This window comes from Pholcus phalangioides, unplaced genomic scaffold (assembly GCF_987345545.1).
Source record: "Pholcus phalangioides strain wild (caught in Gottingen) unplaced genomic scaffold, Ppha-v1.0 ptg000029l_1, whole genome shotgun sequence".
In the NCBI taxonomy this organism is placed as follows: Eukaryota; Metazoa; Arthropoda; class Arachnida; order Araneae; family Pholcidae; genus Pholcus; species Pholcus phalangioides.
The window spans coordinates 4,535,980-4,554,684 of record NW_028301619.1 but is presented as its reverse complement, the minus strand read 5'-3'; the positions used below and the strand labels follow the sequence as shown (position 1 = coordinate 4,554,684).

Sequence of the window (18,705 nt, the reverse complement as noted above, 5' to 3'; positions counted from 1 at the left end):
ACAAGTTATTCTGAATATCAAGAGAAATCTATATACTAAATATATTCGAATTTCGAAACTTTTCTTCTCTCAAACAACTCGTAATCGGACGTATTTAGTAAAGAAACATAAGTTGAATGTGTTCAAAATACATTATATAACATAATTCACGGTAAGGATCAATCTAGCACATTTTTTCAGAAATTTAGATTAATTTCATGCGCAAGTACGAATTAAAAAATATTTTGCAATTTCGAGAATGCATCTTTATTAACCCTTACTGCGGCAATCTCGAGATATCTCGTGTAACTTGATCCGCTTTATTTTGGCAATCCCGAAATATCTGGTGTTATTAAAATGCTCTTATTTCGGCAACCCCAAACCCATATACCGTTGTAAGTTTTCTTATCCTGCTAACATGTTTTTGTTCCCTCCCTTTCTGTCAATCAGAAACATGTGTCTCATAAATTTGAAAATAACTTAAAAATTCATAAAAACTGAAGGAATTGGTATATTTGAATGCGGTTTGCTAAAAATTAATTCTCACGAAGGGAGTTTTTTTTTTTTGGTAAAGAAAAAAGTTAGTTCAAATATTTGTCAATTGATGGAGCTGCATGAAAGCAAATCAGAGTCCTATAATATGCAGGGTGTGCGATTGAATTTTCCTGTTACTGGCGTTCACATAAGGTTTTCATTGTGATGTTGACGTTAGTGGATAAAGCACTATTGGTGAAGTAATTTTATCTCAGCCACGAATCACCGGCTGAAACTTTACGAACGTTTCGGACACCGAAGTTATTAAAGAAAGGTTCAGGTCCAACCAGGTTGATATATGGCCTTCTATCGACAAAAATGTAACTCATTTTTCTTTTGTACCAAAAAAATCCCCCATCCTGAGAAAAACTTTTCACAAACCGCATTCAAATATATCAAGTTTTAAAGCATTTACGAATTTATGAGACCCTGTATTCAAATCTTGGAGCACTTTTAATACTTGTTTAAACTTCTCTAACTTCTTTACATTTTTTCGAATTTTTTTTCGGTTCTCATAGGTATATGACTTACGATAAACAGTATGAAGAATACGATCCTTTTCTTACGAATCCCGAACCTTCGAATCCATGGATATCGGATACCACAGAGCTTTGGGATCAGGAAAAACAGACGTGGGTATTCTTCGTATTCATAATTTGTTATAACAATATCAATTTCAGTATTCGATGCAGATGCATCCAAATGCCTACGCAAAAAAAAACACGTGCGGTATTAGATAACAATATGATAACATCATAAAGACCGTTTTTATACCATAGCAGAAGTGGCGTATGTGTGCAGCATCTCCTAGAGATAGAAAGCCTCCGCACGGGTTGCCAAGTTCATCTGTAATGTCATTAAAACTACCTAGCAAGTTTGCCACATTTTGAACCACAGCATCCTATTTTGTTTCTTCTTATTTTGGCGTAGAATCTTCCTGGTTGGCTCACAAATATTGCATGGTAATTGAATGTGGAGCATAGAAATCGCCAATTCTGAGCTCGATCATTTCTTTTCCGCACAACGATGATGCTGGCACGAGGAAGGAATTTTTTCCCTGAATATTCTGAGGGAAAATGGATTACTTGCTGACGTCACGAGCAGCGTGTGGAGTCGTTCTATCTCTAGGAGGTGCTGATGTGTGACAACGATCAGATATCATATAGCATCCCTGTCCTGCTATAAATTTACCATTGACCTTTATGCTTCAGTTTCTTTTTAGCATTCTTGCTAGTTCACAATATTCAATTAGACTCCATACGCGTTACAAGGTCGTCATAAATAAACTGACACTGCTCAGACATATGTAGCACCCATTGTGATGGAGATATTTTGATGAAACTTGGTGAATAGAATATATAGACCATGGGAAAAAGAAAAATTCAGTAAAAAAATAGTTCAATTTTCACCACCAGGTAAAAAAGTGGTGCTTTTTATAGCAGTTGCCTTTTTCCATGGTCAAAATAACGTATATACCAAGTTTCAATGAAACGCGTCCACCAGAACGGGCGCTACATAGGTCAAAGTGTCAGTAAAACAGTGTCCAATCTTTCTGACCAAGAATCTCTCCAACACAACCTTAACATTATTTCCAAATGGTGCTCAACCTGGGAATTACCCCTCAATTTCTCAAAAACTGTTTTTATGAAAGTTACCCGTAAAAGAATCCCCCACGAATTCCCCTATTCTATAAACGACTCTTTGATCTCTAAGGTTTCCCACTATAAGTACCTGGGCATTATAATCTCTTCCGATCTCCGCTGGAACCTTCACGTTGATTATATCTTTAATAATTGTCCCAAAAAACTCTTTTTTCCTCCGCCGTAACCTAAAATACTCCACCCGTCATGTTCGTCACTTGTGCTACCAAACATATATTCTCCCTGCCCTCTCCTATGCCTGTGAATCCTGGGATCCCCACACCCAAACCAACATAGACAAATTAGAATCTATCCAAAATAAGTCCACACGTTTCATTTTTAACTGTTGGTCTTCTTCTGTCTCCATAATGGAACTCAAGCAACAACTCAATATCCAACCGCTCTCCTCTCTTCGACTTATCTCTCGTTTAACTTTTCTTTACAAAATCCTCCATGGGTTTTTTAATACTGACACTTTCAATATTCTAATCAAACATTCTCATTTCTCTGTTAGACTCAATTATTCCAAAAAATTACAGCCCATCTTTGCCTCTTCAGATTGTCACAAATTTAGCTTTTTCCCCAGAACTATTATCGACTGGAACAACCTACCATCAAATATTGTAGATTGCACAACGATTTCCGAATTCTCTCGTACCATTAATCGTCACTTTCGCCATATATAATTCCGCATCTTCTTGTATAGGCCTCGGCCAATCAATATTGAATAAATAAATAAAAAAAAGTAGTGTCAGTATAATTAAACTGATACTACTCAGCTTAATTATACTGACGCTACTCTGACCTATGTAGCGCCCGTTGTGGAGGGCGTATTTCTTTGAAATTTGATATATTTACGTGATATTATTACTTGATATATATGTTATTTGGACCATGAGAAAAAGATAACTGCGATAAAGAAATCACCAATTTTTTCACCTGGTGGTCAAACATTGAACTTTTTATTCAAGCTTTCTTTTCCTCATGGTCCACATATCGTATATGCCAAGTTTCAAATAGAAATACAACGCCACAACAGACAAAATACCAAGTTCTGATGGAGGCAAAATATATCCATCAGAATGGGCGCTACATAAATCTGAGTAGTGTCAGTTTATTTATAACACCCTGTATAATTTACATTTCATTTTTATTTCTGAGATGATGAGCATACGTACATCTCAGTTCAAATATCTAATTGGATGCTTATTTATTCGATCTGATCGTGGTCTAACACGCTGCTGATAAGTGTTCAATAATTTATCTTACAAGGAAAGGGTCTGAAGATGTCGTCCTCAAAAAGTTATGAAAAACTTTAAGTACATTCATCTCACCCAGAAACATGAAAACAAAAAAAAGTTAACGGTGGAATGAAGTTATTAAAACCCTAAAATTTATTAAAAATTATAACAGCTGGCTACTCTTCACCTCTTGCGCTTTTTGGCGATATATCTATAAAAACTTCTTTTTTTTTAGTTCCTTTTCCTTTCTTTCCTCCTTCTTCTCTGTTCTAGAAACTAGTTATTTCTCTCTTTTTTCCTCGTTCTTTATCTGTGCTTTACTTGATCATCTGTTTTTTGAATGACGTCCCTCTAACACTCACTTGCGGGACTTTTAAATTCCCTCTTGGCTTCTATTGGCATCCAAAATATTAATATTTACATTTTTTTTCTTGAGGGACCTAAAACAATTCCGCCGGATTTTTTTTTTTTTGCATTTTTGTGCTCATTTAAATGAGTAGAATCATTAGTAAGTTTTTCAAAATGTTTTGAAGTTATTTCCTCCATCACTTTGGGACCCTTTCCTTGTTAATAAAACGATGATTATGGTTTCGTTAAATAACCACAGCATCAGAAAATAACAGATCACAAAATGCATCCAAAATCTGAGATAATTTTCATTTCATTATTCTACGCTTTTAAATCTACGCTAATCTTTTTTCCGAGATCTTGATAAAACAAGCGAAATCCATAATCTTGGAAATTTCACTAATTTTTTCGCTTATCAACATCATTTTACTAAAGTAAATTTATCCAGTTTCGTTCAACATCGTTTTAACTTCATATTAAGCTTGCAGCTCTAGCTTTCGTCACCCCCATCGAAGACAGAGATTTTCCGTTTTATTTTGGAAATCATTTATCCCGTGGAATTGTATGACCGACCGTTTTGATCAATACTCTGCTCAATGTCTTACGGGTTATTCGGTGAGAAATGGAATCACCTCTTACATGATTAAATACTAAATGCTACGGTCAGCTCATGCACAGAATGTGTCTTGTTAATGTATAAAATCACAACTTCCCAGTTTCTACCATGTGTTTGACTTAGTTCCAAAAAGATATACATGCATGTAAAATGCACATACAATAATAACGTTTTTAACCTTCTGTATAAAGATTTGGATTCAATAATGGATATTTAAATTTAATTTTTTATTTCGGTCTAATTTTCTATGTTTCTATACTTTTTTCTTTTGACAATTAGAAAATATCAGCTGACTATACAGAGTGATTTCGGAATTCCCCTTGCCGCATTTTACTGGCGAACCGTTGATCCTACAGATCCAATACTTCCAATTAGAAAAAGTATACAACAAATAACGTGTAGAACGCAAGTACGTCATTCATGATGTTGTTGTATAGTTATCAAAATACAAAAATTAGCTTTTTTATACGGACACCCTATCCTCAAAAACCCAATTAGAAAATTGTTGCCCTGTCTCTCTTGAGACCAACAAAAGAAATTCGACGATTTCTAAATTCACTGACATATTTGAATTGAAAAATCAAAAAAGTTGGGAAATAACTGCATAAATGAGGGAAAGGAACGTTATCCGTTAGTTTTTGCTGTTCTTCAAAACTTTTTCTAATATTCGAACTCAAATATCTCAGCGAATACTGCCCTTCGAAACGTAAAATTATTTTTGTTGCCTTCAATTGAGACCGGGCAACAACATTGTAATTGGATTTTTGAGAACAGGGTGCCCGTATAAAAAGTTAATTTTTTTTACATTGATAGCTATAGAACCCCTTGCGATATGACTGGCTATATATCTTAAATTTACACGTTATTTGAATATTTTTTCTAATTATAGTTATGCCTCTAGGATCAACGGTTCGCCAGTAAATTACGGAATCCCCCCCCCGTACATAGTGTATGTATATATACTCCATTATTTCATGCAACTACTCTGTAGAGTAGTTGGAAGAGAGCGAGAGAGTATGGAAATAATGGCAAGAATAAGATTATAACTTATCGGGAATGAACCTCACAAAAGTACCCAGCCGAAAGATATTGTGAAATTAACCGGGATTTATTTTTAACGTGAAAAAAAATATTCAGTTTTTGTTAATTATCTAGGGAAAGGGCGATTCAATTTCTAGAAATAAATTTATTGGATTTAATGTAACGATATATAGTGAAATTCTCTATGCTTGACAGGAAAGAAGTCAGCGCAAGGCGAGTCAAACGATGGGCATTTTCGTTGCAAGAGCTTCTAAAAGATCCGGCTGGAAGGGAACAGTTCTACAAGTTTCTAGAAAAGGAATTCAGCGCCGAAAATCTCAAGTAATGTGCGATTTCCCAGGAGTTTCGCGCACTGCAGCTCCACGTTTTGCAACCATAAATCTTTGTGAACCCCTTCCTTTTCCTTAGTCTTTACAATCCTTACAACTTTTCGAGCGTGAAAGTTCTTGCCGTTCCTTTCGGGTCTGACAGTAAATGTTTATTGATTTCCCGGCCCTAAATCACAAGCCCTTTAACGTCTTATTTCGAACTTTGCTGAAGCCATAACCCTTTCGAATCTCGTGGATTTTTTTAAACTTATTTTCGGCTTTGAAGTAAACTTTCCCTTAACCCAGTATCCGTGTTTCTGTTCAAGCGATGAAATTTTCTCCATCGCTTTGGAGCTTGAATATTCAAACTTTGTAGAATTCATAACTGTTGCTCAAAAGCAGTTTCATTAAAAAGTCTCGAAGTTCACTTGCTTAAAAAAATACGCCAGTCTTCCAGAAGCTACACATATCATTGTTTAATATCCTTATACAGCTACGTATATACAGAGTGATTCAGAAATCATTTAAGGAGCGATAGGGAACACATCTAAACAGCCAAATTTCGTCCCACATGATCGTTACGCAATCGGTGAACCGCTAGACGGCACTATCTTTGAATGCAGAAAGCGTTGATTTTGCCGTAGATTGCAGAAAGGATGTATGGTTTAACTAATCAAGAAAAATGCAGACATACATTTCATGGCTGGTACGGTGGTTCTATCGCTTCTTAATGTTCCTCCTGCCCAGCAGTTCCGAATTACACTATTTACTGGATTAGCATGCATTAAATGTATCAGTAGAAAATCAAAATGCTTAAGCCTAATGAAACTCGAATACCAATTTTTAAATGAATTAATTCATTTTTATGAAAATTAAGATCCTATATGAATTGGTTGATTTGTTTTGTTTTGATTGATTTGTTTGATTAGTTTTCAAAATGTGCCCAGGACTTCTCGTCCACCCTGTATGTATAAAAACTATGACAAGTAATATTTGTTAAAATTTATTTTTGTATTTTAAAGGTTTTGGGATGCCGTACAAGAGCTAAAGCAAGTTCCTTCGGGGGAAGTTCTTGTAAAAGTGAGAGAAATATGGAAGTAAATATAACTATTTTGGTATATATCGCTGACATGTATCTATATTTGTATACCATGTTATGATATACACGTTGCATAATAAAGTCCTTATACACCCCTTTAACGTTTAAACCAAGGATTTTAGAGACACTTTCAGATAAAAAAGATTTTAAATAACGTGCCCGTTTTAGATATTTCATTCATTTTACTACGGGCCGTATATGTACCGAAGTACAAAATTTGATTTTTTTTTTTTTTTTAATACGGTCTTCCAACTTCCAATTAAAAGTTGTTGCCCTGTCACTATTGAGCCAGCTCAGTCTCTATTGCCCAAAATAATTCCATATCATAAATCATTCCATATCATAGTCAGCATGCATAAAAAACCTAAGTGCAATATTCGAAGAGATATTGCTCGCCGAAAATTGGGTGGGGGGAGGGGCATTCAGAATTTATAAAAGTTTTAATAAACAGCAACTTCAAAGGATCTTTCGAACTTCCACGATGTTTTTCCTCGAATTTGTCCTATAGCGTATGTGCTGTTCTTTTCCTCTTTTTATAATCAAAATATATCTCAGTGAATGTCGCACTTGAAAATATGTATTTTTTCAAGTCAAAGGAGAGGAAGCCGTATAGAAAATTAGATTTTGTATCTCAGTACATATACGGCTCCAGTAAAAGAAATGACATATCTATATAATGAGCACGTTGTTTTCATACTTTTTCTAATTGAAAGTTCAAAAGTTGAAGAGATGTATAAGAACTTTTCTATGCACCCTGTGTGTAATTGGTATACAGCTTCATGATTTGCTCATATTATCGAATGGAATCACCACTAGTTTTTTCAGGACCAAAATATTTACCGAATCAAAAAATATTATTTTATTTCTATGAAATTTGTAATTTTACTATATTTTTTAAATAGTTAAAAACAAAGTTTTCCTATTCGAGTGAAGTCAGAGTGAACATCGCGGCCATTCACAAAAAACTGCAGTTCCGTTCTTTTAAATTTTTTATGTATGGGGTTATTGGAACTAAACCTCCCAACTCAGACGATTGGGGAAGGCTTTTTACTAACTGACACCAAATTCGGACAATAGACACTTCAGATGTTGTGCTCAGTGTATTCATTAAATAAAAAATAATAATAGAAAGTGGGCGGCACCTCCACTCGGCAAAATCATTCTATATATGCTCAATATACCCACAAAACCATGTCCTCTACAGCTTAACGTATTAATCCTAGAACACATAGGCACCGAAAACTGGAGGCTGAGGCTGTTTAGGGCCCCTGCAATAACTTTTGTAAACTTTTACCCCCAATAATTAATGAATATACAATGCAACGCACTCCTCCCCATTCTGCGTACTCCACATCTTGAGTCCCGTATATACGGGATGACATGTCAATTTTCAGCCCCTTCCTCTCTCCCAATGATGTTTTTTCATATTGGCGCCCCTTTGCTAGCACATGACGACGAGTACTACCTTTCAGATGTGATAGGATTAGATTTTGATTCCGTCAGACCTGTCAATACAAATACAAATACAACGCCAAACAGACAAAATGCCCAACGAGGTGGCTGAGAAAGAGATGCCCATAACAATATATGCCATAAACATTGTGGGAAACCAAAGGGAACGTATTCAACATTTCTAGAAAGAATTGAGTGGTGGTGTTTGGTATGTGCAGCCATCTATTTTATATTATTATTATTATTGCCTAAGTGGAATAAGTTGGAATTGATACGTGTTATGATAAGCCTGCTTCTATGACAGATAAATTGTTAGCGATCATTATATAATAGACAATGCATTCACGTCACATGGTTAGAAATTAGAAAAAAAACCGCGTTGACAGAAGGAATAGCGTAAAGTTCTAAACGCTAACTACACTCCGTCTCAAAGTTTAGATAATGCACTTTTCTTAAAATAACAAAAAAATATACTGCGGGTAAAATCAGCATCTTTTAATGGATATTACCTGAAGCATTTCTACTTTTATAGAAAAAAATCTCTACGAAAAAACATTTAAAACATTTATGGTATTGAAAATACAAAAAATGGTTGTCTCAAAAGTTTAGAGAAAATTCGAATTTACAAAAATTACATGCTTTTAATAGCTAATAGACTTCGATGCTAAATAGATAATCGATGGCCAGTCTAAAACCGATACATTTTTGCGATTAAAGAGCTTTTTTGTGGCAGCAGATCTTTGAATAGACACGTTATAATGTTGAAATATCAAGCTTTGCTCTCCTAAATCTTCTCCAGTCAGCAGCAGATTTTTCTCGAGAATCTCCTTTTAAGCATCAGAGTTTTGACGACCAATTTCCGAAGTTAAGGAAGCCTGACCAATAGACGCAAATGCTGCCTGTTCAATGTCCATGAAGCATAATGGGTAAGACGATGGACCCGAGAGAATATATATTCAGAGCAGGTAATGATATTTCGCCAACGGTCATATCAAAACATCGGTTCTCGTCCGATCACCGAAGTTAAGCAGCATCGAGCGCGGTTAGTACTTGGGAAGGTAACCATCTAGAAACACCGCGTGCTGTTGGCATTAATTTTCAATCCTGAGTAGAGTGGTGGTAAGATGCTCGTCTAATACCGTGAAGGTTGCCGTCACGGTCGGAGGTTCAAATCCGAGGGAGGAGATATAGATAAAAATATTTTCCCTAACGAGCATGAGGTGACCACCAATAGATTCGGTGACGCCTTCATTTCCAACCGATCTCATTAATTGCAGTAAATTGCAATATAGCGATATGGCCAGAGTTGATGTTTGATGAAGTAGGTATTTTTCAAAATTTTGAGTTTAAAAAATGCAAAACTTATTTTTCTCGACAATGACCGAAGTTTAAAGTAGGTTTTTGCATTCTGATCACAAGCTAAAGAAATGAAATCAAAATTTGAAACGGTAGATAAATGGCGTAGTTATAAATCTATAGTGTCCAAATTTTTGTGACGAACTGTATATGCGGTCGCTGGGATCGAAGTTTATACAATTGACAAACTGAAGCTACATAACCGTACAGCGTCACATCATAGATCCATGAACAGATAATATGGAAATGATTTCTAATAATCTGAGTTTTAACATTTCCAATGTGACTGACTTTATGCTCTTGCCTTCGTTTTCCTTCAATATTTCTAATCTGCAAAAAGTTATTCTATTTTCTGGAAATCATGCTTTGACACACTCTTATGGCTTTGGCTAAAGCTGAGTCCACACTCGTGTCCAGCCTGGCCAAATACACTGGTGAAATAAATTAAGAGAATTTGCATATTTTATCGAATTTCATGAACTGAACTGAAAAAGTGGTAACTGAAGCAGTGGTAAAACCACTGCTTCTAGACAAAAATGCAAATCTTGTACGTCAAATACGTAAGCGTACACATGTGTGTAGGCGCAGCCAGTAGAGAAACAGGCTTTATAAGCGCGCGTAAGTTAAGACACATTTCGTTCGCTAGCACACCTCAACGAATTTCTTGGTATTATTTTGCAGCAATCGATTAATTTCAAATTGTAACAGTAAAAATGAGTAACCACCAGCGTTTAGATGATGGAATGAGGTGGCGAATTGTGGGGAGGCTAGAAGCAGGACAATGCCAAGTCCAGATTTGTAGAGAGTTCAATTTAACACCCAGCGTCGTGTGTAACTTATGGTAACAGTTCCAGGATACCGGATCCATCGAGAGAAAGCCTGGGCAAGGTCGTCCAAGAGCCACGACGGCCAGAGAAGATTGCCATTTGTCGATTATAGCGAGGCGTAACAGGAGTGCTACAGCTTCTCGGCTCTCTCGTGACTTGTATGCAGCCACACAGGAACCCGTGTATCAAGGGTGACTGTTTCCAAAAGACTTCATGAGAGAGGGTTGTTTGCAAGAAGACCTGCTGTTTGCGGCCCGCTCACTTCTACGGACAGGAGAATCCATTTATCATGGTGCATAGAGATTGGAGTAGGGATCAATGGGCGACCGTTCTCTTCACTGATGAGTCTCGGTTCAACCTAAGCACAGATTCTCGCCGTACGTTCACATGGAGAGAACCAGGGACCCGCTACCTACCCTCCAATGTCCGCGAAATCGACCATTATGGCGGAGGAGGATTAATGGTCTGGGCAGGCATCATGTTGGATGGCCGCACACCTCTCCATGTCTTTGAAAGAGGCACTGTGACGTGTAGGGATGAGGTCTTGAAGCCCTATGTTCGCCTTTTCAGGGGTGCAGTTAACCCCGAGTTCATTTTAATGGACGATAACGCGAGGCCACATAGAGCTCTTCTGCTCGACGATTTTCTAGAGAGTGAGGATATTCGCCGGATGGATTGGCCAGAAAGATCTCCAGACCTTAACCCTATAGAGCATGTCTGGGACGCTCTGGGGAGGGTAATTGCAACTCGAAACCCCCTTCCGGGAACCATCCAGGGAATGAAAACAGCGTTGCTGAACGAGTGGGACCAATTGCCACAGGAAATGATAAACTGCCTTATTTCAAGTAGGAAATCATACTGCGAGACCTGTATATCTGTAAGAGGGGACCATACTCCCTATTAACCCATTTTTTTGTTTATTCTGCAACCGCTGTTTCATACCTTCCGACTCCAACAAGTGTTATGCACGATCATGCGTGTGTGTATATTACACAATTATTGAATGGTTATTTGTTTTGTATTGTATCAATGTATGTACATATCGAATTTCATTAAAATCGGTACAGTAGTTCTAGAGATAATCGACCAAGTCTGCAAATTCTCTTAATTTCTTACACCAGTGTATGTTCCAAGATTGATCATTGCATAGGCTTGCTACACACTGGTCTATCCTGGCCCAATGTTCCTTGGTGAATATTTGCTTCCGGAACACTTTGACTGTTGACGTTCTTCGACATATGTGTGGCAGATCGGGAAAGAAGGCGACTCTTTGGCTTAGGGGTTGGACTGGAAGATCCTGGTCGTTCTCTTCAACCAGCTTTACATAAGCGTAGTCTCGGCTTAAGGCTAATATGACTGCATTCGACCTGAACCTAAACGATTAATAACATTTCATGTTACGTATTTAGCGGAATCATCCAATGTCGATTGCTCTTGCGCTCTTCTACCAAACAATCTTTTGATTCGCCTCACTTTTTATTCACTGGGGAAAATATGTGTTTTACTTCTTGGAAAAGACATATATACTATCAGGCATTGGGGAATATATGAAATTTGAATTCCAGTCCCTTTTCTACAATTTTCCGCACCACATACTATTCATGCTGTTGTTTTATGCCAAAACCGCTTATTATTATGAGTATGTGTTAACACCTTCATGGAAAATACCTGTCATATATATATGTTACTGTCAAAGCCCGAAGTGCGGCTACTTCGTGAAGTGGCCGGAGATCCCTGGTCAAAGCTCGATATGCTGATGTGAGATGGTCCAGTAGGAGCCAAATCCCTGTTTTTTAATTTCCAACTTGGAATACGTGTCTATATATGGCAGCTGTATCGGATTAGCTCCATGTGACGAGAGGAAAAAGAAAAAGTGAAATTACAGAGGAAAAAATATATAAATAATTATATAAACATCGTTTTTTCTACCAAATTTTAAAGAAAGAAATTATTACTGCATCGTGATTGCGGTTTGATAGGTTGCCATAACTAACGTGGGCATAATTATCGCGAAAAAATACGCGAACTTGACGATGATCCCGAATCATATCTTTTGTTATCGGACTTTGGCCAGGGCTCACTGGCCACTTCGTGAACTGCTTGGCCAAAGCCCAAAATTCGGACATTGACCGGGTCAGTTTACAACGAAATTGGCCGATTGGTGAAGTGGCCGGCCCCGTCGTAAATCGGCCAGTTTCGGGCTTTGGCAGTAACGTATATGCCCAGGGCCACAACTAGATTCTTGGTCACCCGGGGCAAGCGCGCATTTTGACGCCCCCTTGTAATGTTGAAGGAGAGGTTTTCAGAATGAAATTTGCGCCCCCTCGGGTCCAGCGCCCGGGACACGCGTCCCGCCTGCTCCCCCCTAGTTGCGGCCCTGTATATGCCTATAGCTAAATATTTTAGTTCTTCATTCCCTTTCTTTGTCTGGATACACTATCCAGCTCCCAAAATACTGTTCAGGGAGAGAAAAATAATCATTGTGTTGAAATATGCATATGCACCTTCCCGTAATTAGCAAAAATTTGTTTAAAAAATCATATCATTTTATATTAAAATTTCTTACCTATCCGCTATAAACCAAACATCATTCAAATCGAACAGTATCATAGTTAACAGTTGAAATTTGTTTTACTATTTTTTTTATTTTATTTGTGGGGTTGTACATTATAACCTTTTTTATGAATCACGCTGGAATTCCACAATAAAATCTCTACTTTCTGTTGAAAAAATGAGGCGATAGGTGGCACTACCAAACAATTTATCTGCCGAAATCAAACTGATCGATTAAGCAAAACAAGATTCCGATACTGAAGAACGGAATATACTATTTATTGATTATATAGAAATGCTCTCTCCCCTTTTCTGAAGTAGATATAAACCGTATATAACTAATATTTTGTCATACTATTTTTTCTCCATACAACTTTATATTAAAGTGACCATATCTCATGAACAGGGGCGCATTTATGGTTTTGTCGCCTGCGGGCTACACGAATTTTGCCGCCCTTCTCCCCATAGGCGAAGATAAACTTGAAAGTCTGGGGGCATGATGATGAGGATGTCAATTCATATATACGCAAATACATTAGATCAGTAGGCTTTACATTCAACGCTGGGGGCATTGCCCCCCATGCCCCCCCCCCGTATCTCCACCCATGCTTCTCCCACTCTCTCTAGTCTATTTTTTTTACCACTCAGATTCGCCTCCCTGTGCTATAACCTGCTTGGTTCCCCCCCCCCCACAAGCAAGTACAACTGTGTTTTTAAATCACTGTTTTGGTCACTCACACATGCTTGCACACGCTCTAGGTCACTCACATGCTTGCATACGCTTTGAGTTACTCTTTTAATCATTTACTCGTTTACCCATGCTCTATGTCATTATTTTTGTCATTCACATGCTTGCACGCTCCCTAGATCACTATTTTTGTCATTCACACGCTTGCACGCACTCTAGGTCACTCACTGATGTGGACCCTCACTCTCTAGGTCACTTTTTTCCTCACTAACGTGCTTGCAAACTCTCTAGGTTATTCACTGACCTACTCGCTCACTATTTCGGCAGAAGCGGATTTATTCAGGGCCATACAAATTTTACTGCCCTTCTCCCATTCCACTAATTTTTTTGGCCACTCATTCCTCAAATATGCCGCCCTGGGATATAGCCCGCTAAGCCCTCCTGTAAATACGCCACTGCTCGTGAAGATAAATACGGGAAATGGGGAGGGTTCGAGAGTAAATATGAGACATCACCAAACTAGCCAATGTGCTAATTCGAAAAATCATCAAAAAGCGGGAAATATGGAGACAAGTGTCTAGTTCCACAGACGGCTACTTGTGTCCTTTCGTGGAGCACATGAGCATTACAAGGATCGTTTCGAGTTCTAGTTAGCTTCTTTATACAGGGATGTTCGGATGCTGTGCGCATATGCGTAATGAGAGCGACTGAGCAACACCATCTATAGCAGAAGGCCTCCGCGCGAAGCTCGTGACGTCACTGAAGTAGACCATTTCACCTGTAGCCATTGGATATAACAAGCCGACGCATGCGATGTTTTTTTTTTGCCAGTACATCCAATGCCTACAGGTGAAATGGCCTACTTCAGTGACGTCACGGAGTGATGCTTTGCATTGTTTTTTCATTAATTATTGGGGGAGATCAGCCAACACCAACTAAAGAAGAACCCCTTCTTCAGGGATTGTTGGCCCATCCCTCTCACAAAATTTATTTGAGGCTCAAGTGGCCTCAGTTCCAGGTTCCAGTGCTAGAGTATATTTCTTTTCCACGTGAAAATGATGAAGCCAGTCCTGAATTTCTTCTTGGAAGAGAAATTATAATATTTTTCATATATATTTCTTTAAAATTTATAAAATTACATAAACTTTATCATATATAAAATATACAAACAAATTAAAATGTTACTTTGATAAATTATTCATAAAAATATATACGAAAATACTGTTGACAAATAAAAATTTAAATACATCACAAGATTGGAAAGATTGCGAAATACGTTTTAAACAAGCGCTCAGTCGCTCTCATTACGCATATGCGCACTGCATCCGAATATCCCTGTATGAAGAAGGTAACTAGAGCTTGGAACAATCCTTTTAATGCGCATGCGTTAAAAAAACGCAGGTAGCCGTCTATGAAAGTAGACGTGTAATACGGGGCTAAACGCCATTTAAGCCCGGTTTTCCTGGAAGCAGGTTTCTACAGCGCGCGCAGCGTGAAAACTCTGATTGGTCAAAAAAACCGGAATTTCTCTCTCTCAAGTTTTTAACCAATGAGCGTTTTCACGCTGCACACGGCGCAGAAATTCTACTCATAAGAAAACTCGGCTTTAGATTCCAATCCGTAAGCAGCAAAATCACAGAGCAAATCTGCAAGGAATAGGAATGTTTTTTTGTTTTTTTTCTGTTTTTAAAGTTGAATAATTATATTTGTCATTATATAAAGTTATGACAATTTTCTTTCTCAAGGATCATAGTAAAGATAACGAGTTCAAGTAAACATCGTTGGAAAAAAAACGGTCATTTTTGCATTTGGTGGCCCAAACATGTTAAAATGCGGAAATGTCTCGTAAAATAAAAATAATATTTTTGCAATATGCCTGTTATAGGTTTTTCGATTTTTTATTTTTATGTGACAATCACATTATACGATAGCATTAGTGCAGTAATGTCTTGTGATTAATGTGAATAATTTGTCGCTCCTTAGAACCACCAGAACAAGCTGCAAATATCTATCGTCACTATTCATTACAATGTGATTTTTATCGATGTTTCTTCCATTTCCAGTGAATTCTTGGAAGTTGATGCCAATACACCAGTCAACATTGATTCAAAAAGCTACGAAAATGCTAAAAGGAACATGGAAAATCCAGACAGGAGGGTTTTTGATGAAGCAGCTGTGAGTGCTTGATACTTGACTGATTTCTTTTCGAAAAAATAAATACCGTTTTCGGTGGGTAAGAAAATTCTAACAGAATAGGGGGTGTGCAATGATAGTTTATTTTTTTCAGGCCCATTTATATGTCTTGATGAAGAATGACAGCTACGCTCGATACCTTCGGTCAGATATGTATAAAGAGTACTTGAATGGAACAAAGAAAAAGGTAGCATTACGTGTGCACATTTTATTAACCTAGTGAGAGGTCATATAAAAACGTATCATTAGAGAAATATGTTGAAATTTCAAAATAAATGTTTCGAATCTTTCACACGAGAGATATGTTTATTTTACATTTTTCAGAGCAAACTCTTTCTACCGAAGCTGCCAAGCCTCAGCTTGGGATCCTGAATAAAAAAGAAGAGACTTGTATTCTCGGCTGGAAACTAATCGATGTCCAGACGAAAGAGAAGAGTTGCACTTTCGTTACACTGTTGTGGACCAGCAGATTCAATAATGTTTTTGACGTCTAAAGAAATTATTTTAGATGTCTCTGATATCCTTGTCCGATGCTTTGAGAACGACCCTCATCACTTTCCTGAAAGGTGATCCAGATGTTATGCTGTTGTACCCCCAAGAAAAATGCCCCATATTGTGCTGATGTATCCCACGTATAATAAAAAATATATTGATAATTCTTTTTTAATTTTTTCCTTTTTGTGTGTGGCTTTTTTTTTTCTTTTTTGTTATTATCTTTCACAAGTCAAAAATCAAAGATGATGCGTTCAGTCAATTACAGTATCAACTTTTAAATTTTCACCTTTTCGGATTTTCTATCATATTGTCTGACATAGGCGTAAAGTTATTGAAAATACTGGGAGGGCTCAGAATTTGGGGGGGGGGGTTCAGGCCCATCGGCCAGATACAAATTTACGTCTTTGTTGTCGGTTAATAGTCGAACATTTCCTCATTGAAGCCATATAAGTTGATATACAGTACAGCAGAGGAAAGGCACTCAATATCGGGGGTTTTTTCAGAATTTTGAGAAGTATACGATTTAAGTCGAAGATTATTTTATTTCCATGCAAATACCTGTGCCCCAAATGTAACTAATAAAACCTATTACAGATATGTACAGTCGAACTCCGATTTAACACCACAATTTATTTCGGAGAACTCTCACGATATAACGAGTTTGGAGTTATATCCAATCAAGGTTTTACCCGTGTAAGGCCTGGAAATGTAAGATTTGTTTACTGGAAATTTCTGGCGCTATAAGCGGGTTTGGCGTGACATAAGGGGGTGGGGCTATAACGGGGTTGGACTGTGTATGGAAAAATTAATAAAGATATAATCACATTTTTAACTCAAAAGAAAAAAACACAACACTTAATATCGGATACCAGTTGTATAAAATGTCAAAAACTATCCGATAATACGAATCTTTACACCAATTATGCAGTTATTTATAGTTTCGTTATTCACTGATAAACTTTTTTAGGCTTTCACAATAGCACATTTTTTATGGGACCACTGCATACATTTTGTGTATCCCATCCACTTTTGAGCACGAGTGTTCTGGGAAAAGCATCCACTAAAGCAGTGTTTCCCAAGGCCGGTTCTGAACATTTTTCAGCGAAGAGAGTGTAAGCGAATAATATTTTAGTGATAAAAAATCACCCCTCTTCAGTTGGCGGCTTCTGCGGTCGTGTAGTTCGCAGGATTCAAGATCCGACCTTGATGTTCCCCAAACTTTGTGATGCCGCGAATCCCTGTAGTGAAGGTCAATGCACCGTGTATATCCTGTGGTGCCGGTCAATGCTTCACGAACCTCTTGTAACGTCAGTGGGTAAATTTCGATGCATCCCTCCAATAAAATCCAAAATGTATTGGGTTTTTTTTAATATAATTTGCATATCATAGAAAATTGGACAAATTACAATTTCACATCACAAAATGTGTCGTTCATTTTGGGAAGTAAATGAAAATGATCCTTTACAAAGAAAGGGGGTCACATAAGAGTAAATTATATCATCCGTATTTTCCCGTATATTTTGCCGTTCCGGCATTTTCTATAAAAATGTCTCGTTTTCCTCATGTTTTCATTGAATCTTTTGGGTCATATGATGCGACCCGTATTTCCTAATTCCAGTATTTTCCGGTAGTTTTGAACATCCTACCTTTCTATTGAAAATGTCGCTTTTTTTCTCCGCACTTTGAAAAGCCCACGTAAATTTTTTTATTCAAGGATTAAATTTATTTTCTCAACTTATAAACTACATATATACAGTATTATAATTCTGACTTAAAATATAAATATTTATTTCTCACATATTCGTCACGTTCAATGTTTCTTTTTTTCATGAATTACATTTCGATACACTGTTTGCAGTGGCGCTTAATTTCCCTCCCTTTGGTAATTTTTCGGTGATTTCAGTCATAATTGGCTTTTGTGCTCAGCTTTGGCATTGTTTTTAGCAACAGTTGGCGATTTCCCGTATTTTCCCGTATTTGAAAACCCAACTTTCCGTATTTTTCGTGGAAATGTAGTTGGCTTAGTCATTGGTCCTACTCAAAAACAAAAAATATGAAAACCTCTGCTCTGTTGAATTTCTTATGATGTGACCATATTACCCGTACTTCCCGGGAACAGAGTTATTTTATTCATAGTATTCGATTAACTCATCATTTTAGCGATATTCACTTTATCAAGTATGCTGAAAGAACTCATTTTGAAATTTTTTAATCGTGAAATCATTATTTAACGTGAGTTGTGCATATGATTGTACGACTGAGGAACCTGGACATGTTGAAAAGCTTTTTCAAAGGGCATTACAGTGTCGAATTTCAAGGCAATGGCTAAAATTAC

At 37.3% G+C, this 18,705-nt stretch overlaps 1 protein-coding gene across 2 annotated transcripts in view; it reads left to right on the top strand.

Moving 5' to 3' along the window:
* LOC149067598 (regulator of G protein signaling 7-like) overlaps positions 1-16,499 on the top strand; it is a 181,447-nt gene extending 164,948 nt beyond the window's left edge. For both annotated transcript variants that reach the window (XM_089252502.1, XM_089252503.1), the window contains exons 11-16: positions 1,032-1,145; positions 5,595-5,720; positions 6,730-6,804; positions 15,746-15,857; positions 15,970-16,062; positions 16,200-16,499. In XM_089252502.1, coding sequence (XP_089108628.1) covers positions 1,032-1,145; positions 5,595-5,720; positions 6,730-6,804; positions 15,746-15,857; positions 15,970-16,062; positions 16,200-16,247 — 568 coding nt within the window. In that variant the 3' untranslated portion in view covers positions 16,248-16,499. The remainder of the gene's footprint in view (positions 1-1,031; positions 1,146-5,594; positions 5,721-6,729; positions 6,805-15,745; positions 15,858-15,969; positions 16,063-16,199) is intronic.
* Positions 16,500-18,705: the final 2,206 nt, after the last annotated feature.